Source organism: Notothenia coriiceps, unplaced genomic scaffold (assembly GCF_000735185.1).
Source record: "Notothenia coriiceps isolate Sejong01 unplaced genomic scaffold, NC01 NC01_scaffold00013792, whole genome shotgun sequence".
In the NCBI taxonomy this organism is placed as follows: Eukaryota; Metazoa; Chordata; class Actinopteri; order Perciformes; family Nototheniidae; genus Notothenia; species Notothenia coriiceps.
The window spans coordinates 14-6,538 of NW_011346493.1; the positions used below are offsets into that span (position 1 = coordinate 14).

The 6,525-nt window shown below is 42.4% G+C and overlaps 1 protein-coding gene across 1 annotated transcript; it reads right to left on the reverse strand.

Moving 5' to 3' along the window:
• Window positions 1–1,147: 1,147 nt before the first annotated feature.
• On the reverse strand, window positions 1,148–5,156 carry LOC104948142 (nuclear receptor coactivator 2-like; the record flags this gene model as incomplete). The annotated part of the gene is made up of 6 exons (XM_010774307.1): window positions 4,965–5,156; window positions 4,599–4,829; window positions 4,200–4,409; window positions 3,482–3,611; window positions 1,844–2,021; window positions 1,148–1,435 (listed from the first exon to the last, which is right to left on the reverse strand). Coding segments are annotated over exons 1-6 (1,128 nt in total), but the record flags the coding sequence as incomplete, so codon positions are not given.
• Window positions 5,157–6,525: the final 1,369 nt, after the last annotated feature.

Consider the following 6,525-nt stretch of genomic DNA (forward strand, 5'->3'; position numbering starts at 1 on the left):
AACTCACTGTTCTGTATGATAAATAAAAGAACATTGTACCTTGAAAATCTATAGCGGGTACATTTTACCCGTTGGCGGTTTTAGGTATACAGCGACCTCTGGCGGTTCTAGGTGGTGGACTGTAACTTGTAAAATCCATAGATTTAGGAGGTCCCCTAGTGGCCGTTAGCTGTAAAAATCCATAGATTAGCCGCACCGTTATATAAGCCGCAGGGTCGAAAAATGGGGAAAAAAGGCGCGGCTTATAGTCCGAAAATTACGGTAGTTTAAAAACAAAAATGCTTGAGACATTTTCTTTATTGACAATAAGAGGAGATTAAATATGATTAATTGTTAAAAGAAAGTTGTAAGAGAACTACAGGAGTAACGCGTTACTGAAGTTAACTTTGACAACAACCGGAAATATTGAATATAATCTGATGACTAAAACGGTTTTCATTCACTGAAAATAAATAACATGGTTCTGGTTTAATTTGAGCAAGACAAAGAGAAAATGCCTGAACCTTTAATCGACTAAATCTTTAAAAATAAAACAACCAAAAATTGAGACTAAATTTAAGAAATCTGACAAAACTACTGTAGCATAACTAAGGCTGCACCATTTGTAAAAATACCTAATAACTAAATGCATGATCACTTCCTGCAGGTGGGGGAAACAATAAGTGTGACGATATTAAGGTGCAGTATTGTTGATGAGAAAAGTTACCCGTTACTGAAGTTAACTTTGACAACAACCGGAAATATTGAATATGATCTGATGACTAAAACGGTTTTCATTCACTTAAAATAAAATGGTTTGATTTGAGCAAGACAAAGAGAAAATGCCTTTTAATTGACTAAAACTTTAAAAAATAAAACAATTGTATTCCATTCTATTTCTATGTAAATACTGAAATATTTTACTATATTTGTTAATGTTATTATAGTTTTCTTAAAATACTTCTCTATCTGTGTTTTGAATTTTTGTTTTACTTGTATGAATGCACCACGACACCAAGTTAAATTCCTCGTTCGTGTCCACCCACCTGGTGATAAACCTGGTTCTGATTCTGATTGCACAAAAACCTGAGACTAAATGAAAGAAAGCCGACAAAACAAACACGACTGCACGATTTGGAAAAAAATAACTAAATGCACGATCTCGTACCTGCTGGGACTGAAGTCGGTGTTGCAGCTGCAGCCTCAGAGCGTTTGGCTGGTTTGGAACGCCCCCCCCAGGCCTGAGTCCCGGTCTGGTCTGCATCCTCATCATGGGGTACCCGGGGCGGGGGCCCATGGGACCCCCCAGGGGGTGGAAGCCCTGGTCCTGCAGGGGGTACCCCCCCCTCTGAGAGAGGTGAGAGGGAGGGGCTGCAAACTGCTGGGAGTACATGGGGGGCTTCTGGTCCATCAGCATGGAGTCCTGCTGGAACTGATCCTGCTCCAGGGACTGGTTCTGGAGAACACGAGAGGTACACAAATATATTACAGACGCCCCGAGAGTCATGGGTTACACATATAGTTATAATAATAATAATACATTAAAATATACATGTAATAATAATAAGTTCAATCAGACTCTTTATTCATCCCGGCGAAAGCTGGGTTTTGTGACATATTTATAAAAAAATATGTAGATAATGTACAAATGTGTACACTGTCCAACAATACATATTTAAAATCTGTATATAGCAATATATATAGTGGTGTATTAGTATTAATAAAGATATTACACCACATTATTGCTTTACCTGCACAGTTTAATGCAGTAATAATCTAAATAATTTGAGTTTTTCAGTTAAATTTAGTCCTCGAGGGCTTCCGTAGTTTCTGAAACCACTCCCCCAGATGAATGAAATCTCACTTGTTCTACCAGAGACGGGATCCCCAGCGCCCGGTCGATCTCCTCCAGCCCATCGAAGTCTTTGAGGGCGGTGTAGAGCTGAGACATGAGGACCCCCTCGTCCACAGGGACCCCCTCCCCAGAGCTGTGCCCCCCCCCTCCCAACAGCAGGTCCTCCTGGGGGGCCGCGTGCACCGGCCTGCAAACAGAGGGGGAAGAGGACGTTATTCAACAGTTTAAACCATTAAAATACTCTTAAACAGTGTCTGGGATAAAAGCTTTACAATCAAAACTGCTCCACTTGTTAAAAATCTGCTCAGAGATTGTTGGCAATCCTGTCAGAGACTTTGTGTGTGTTGTGTGTGTGTGTGTGTGTGTGGTGTGTTGTGTGTGTGGTGTGTGTGTGTGTGTGTGTGTGTTGTTGTGTGTGTGTGTGTGTGTGTGTGTGTGTGAGTGAGTGAGTGAGTGAGTGAGTGAGTGAGTGAGTGAGTGAGAGAGAGAGAGAGAGTGTGTGTGATCATAAATCCTGAGTGGTGAAAGCTTTGCTCTGTAGATTACAGATGTGTCTCCACATGTGCACAAAATCACCAAATGCCTGCAGACGATTGGATGTGCACGTTTTCGCCGATATTCAATCGATAAAGAATCTGCTCAAAGTTTGTTGGTCACCTTGTCAGAGACTTTCTGACTCACAGACCATAATAACCTGAGAGGCTCAACAGCATCCTCTGGGACCCAAAGCATGCTCTGACAGAGAATCTGAGCTGCTGCTATCGAATGGAGATTGAATAAAGTCAGCCTGAAGCATCCTTTGTGGTCCAGCCTGAAGCATCCTTTGTGCTCCAGCCTGAAGCATCCTTTGTGCTCCAGCCTGAAGCATCCTTTGTGCTCAGGCCTGAAGCATCCTTTGTGCTCCAGTCAGTCCTCTCAGTGAATACAGAGCTCAGTCAGGATCAGATGCACGCTGAAGGCTCTTTGAGCAGCTCTCACTGATCCTGCTGTTATGTTACATGTGATTGGATTTATTTCGAATGTGTAAAACAATAATAAAAAATAATTATAGTGAAATGAAACATGAGAATTATTATACTGTACAAACGTAAGCGTAATCAAATTGATTAACACAAATATTTCTGACTTACAAATTATACATAAACAAATGATCTACCTAATTCTCCGAAAAGAGGAGGGAAGAAGTTACACTTATTTAACCCCACCCCTTCTCCCAAAAACTACATTATAAACATCTATATGAATGTTTGTTGTTTGTTTCACATGTGTTGTGTCTTGATATGTGTCTGTTGATGTTACACATGGAGCTGCTGTGATGCAAGGAGCATTTCAGACTTCATCTGACCATTAAAGTATTCTCGTATCGTATGCTAAATGCACTTTCTATGTCTTCTCTACATCACCATGTGTCCCCGGGGTGTCAGGAGACTCTCAAAGTGTCAAGCAATAAAACTCTCTTTTCCTCTGTGCCCACATCTCTAAAAACGGGGGAACAATGGAGCTGATCCAGATGTACGTCCGATATGACGTGGCATCTAAAATGTGGGCTGGCTTTGCAAGAAAAATGCTAACCTTTAGTACTGAGTTTAGTAAGATTTTCTGGCATTATCAATAACATTTAATGGTAGTTCTCTCCCAGTTTCTCACCTGGCCTGGTTAACGAAGGCGGTCTGGTCGATGGGCATCATGCTGTCGGGCCAGGGGGCCGTGGTGTTGGGGGGGGCCTGCTGCTGGGAGAAGTGATGAGAGACCATCCCAATGTCCATATCAGACTGGGCTGTAAGAGCAGAAAGAGAGTTCATTAACTATCATGAAGGGAAGACTCTGGCTTTAAGAGGAGCTTAAATATCCTCTTGAAACCACAAAAGCCAACACAAAGCGCCAGGGAGGTAAATGAAATAAATGAATAAAAAAGCACTCTTTTCTGAGTACTCAAAGACACTTTATAATATAATGAAATTAAAACATGAAAAACAAAACAAGTTGATGCACTGAATTGAATTTAGATTTAAAAGAAATACCATGCTTAGCCACTAGGGGGCAGCATTCAACACTTAGCAGCATTGATATAATATAATATGGGTGAGTTAGGGTCTTCCTATCCATATTAGTGTATATTTACTGAGCGAGTAAAGGGTTTAAATACCCTGCATTGAATATGTCAGCATGCTACATCCTTTAACTGTCTTTCAAAAATAACAATAAATCAGAAAAAAGGTTAAAACCCATTGTTTTGGAGCATATTTTCCTAGTTTTATTGGGATTCTGGCTAAAAACACAGTAAAGTCTAGAAAGTTATTTATTAAGAGACCTGAGACGTTAGGGTTAGTAATCTCTCTACATCACGTGTTCCCATGTCTCTCACCATTGGGCATCATGGGGCCCTGGAGCATCTGTCGAGGCCCCGGCTGGCTGTTGGGCCTCAGAGGGGCTCCGTTGGGCGCCATCCTGGCCTGAAGGGCCCCCTGCTGAGCGGGACCTGATGCTCCGAGAGGAGGGGCCGAGGCTGAGGACCCCCCCCAACCCTCCTGCTGCTGATGCATGCTGGGACGTGGACCCCCGGGGGCCATCAGTCCTGCAGGGAGAGAGAGGGACGTGTAATTATTTAACAGTAACAAAATAGTAACATTTTATATTTTTCATAATATATGAATATAATTTGTGCTTTATACCAAGTTTGTCATGTTTCCAGGATAAGTGACAACTATTCAGTATTATTACGAGGTATAAGAACTATAATCAGAGCATCATGGTTTGCACTCACCTGCATTGACCATCCCAGCCTGATTACCCATCATGCTGTGCTGCTGCTGCTGCTGCTGCTGCTGTTGTTGTTGTTGTTGTTGTTGATGTTGTTGTTGCATGAGAGTATATGGGCTGGTGGCTCTGATTGGATACTGAAGTGATCCCTGCTGGGGGGACACGTTCATATCCAGAGACACACTCCTCACAGGCAGACCCCGACCCGGCTGAACTGGACGCACCCCGGTGAAATCTGCACGCAAAGAAATTGGTTAAAATGAGTGTAGTACAAATAATATCATTTTCAAAATCAGTTTTTACCATTTTTGTGCGATTTTGGAAATGAAATGTGATAAAATGTGTGTGTTTTCTGGATTGGTAGACTCACTGGGGTTCATGCTGATGCTCCGGTGCTGCTGGAGGGCGGCGCCGCCGTCGGACATCTGCAGGATGTCGTTGATGATGTTCTGCTTGTCCATCGGACTGGTCTGAGAGACGGGCCGCTGGTCTGTGAAGAGAGGAGGCCCGGCGCTCTGAAGGTCGTTCAGGATGTCGTCCAACTCTGAAGACTGGAGAGGATACAGAGAGAGAGAGTGAGGAAACATGAGAGGAAGGAAACAGAGAGAGAGAGAGTGAGGAAGCAGAGGAAGTGAAGAGGAAACACTGAGGCTTTGGGAAACACACGTTTAAAGAGAGCTCCATCTGGATCAGTAACTCCAGGATGAAATGGACCACTTTGATTCACTTCATCTCAGTTGTTCTGGTCACAGTGAGGGCTAACACTCTGAAGCCACCTGAGGAAGTACCATTTGTGATTTCAAGCTATATAAATGTGAAAGCACTTTTAGCGAGGAACACGGAGCACCTTCACACACATCTGGACTATCAGACCCATTCCTCTTCAGTTTCACAAACAGCCATCAGAAACAAAGACAAGGCTTTCGTCCTGAAGAATCTAAATAATCACGACATTAAAGATGAATCTCTTTATGACACTGGCCTTGGACCTCTTTATTCCTCTTTTTCTCTATTGGACACGACGTGGACAAGATAACAGAGACATTACATCACATGTTACTTGTTAGACGCTTTTATCCAAAGCGACTTACATACTCAACACTGTGGGCAATCCCCACAGGAGCACTTTGGGGTGAAGTGTCTCAGGGACACAACGACATGCTGACTGCAGTGGGGTTTGAACCTGTGCCCCCCTGATCCCAACACCAACGCACAACCCACTGCGTCACACGCCTCCAGAGACGCCTATTAACAACTATTTTGATAATTGTGTAATCGATGAAAGATACTTTTAGCAGAACATTAGCAGCAATAGCTAGTTGATCACCAAAGGGAATAAGAAATGACTTGATACCCATTTCAGTCATTTTACATGCAAACATGTGAGGAAGAGATCTGGAGACTAGAAGCATTTCTCTATTTTACATCATATTTAAGAGAATTCATTTGGGTTTTGGACAAAAGACGACATTTAAAGACATCCATTTAAACTTTGAGTAACTGGGATGGACATGGTTCAATCTGTATGACTATTTATAGACTTCGTTGTTGCTGGTATTAATTATAAGTTGTATTTCAAAACATCATTTGTAACTATAATTGATATATTTCGGATATTTTGACATTTTGTCAGAGTATTGGAAAAAGCATCAAGACATCGCTTTGGAATTTGACGAAATAGGATCTCTATTTTATGCCATTTGATAAACTAAACGATAACTAATCCATCAGTTAAATAATAGCAGTTACAGGTCTAGTCTGAGTCTTGATGAAAGGATGCAGGTAGTGGTGACGTCCACAGAGGAGGTCGTGCTGCTTCACACACCGAAGGGACTTTAAGGGTAAATAAGTTGCACCGTCTGCATGCGGCCACTAGAGAGTAGCACACACCCACTGATCTCTCTCACACACACACACAGATCTCTCACACA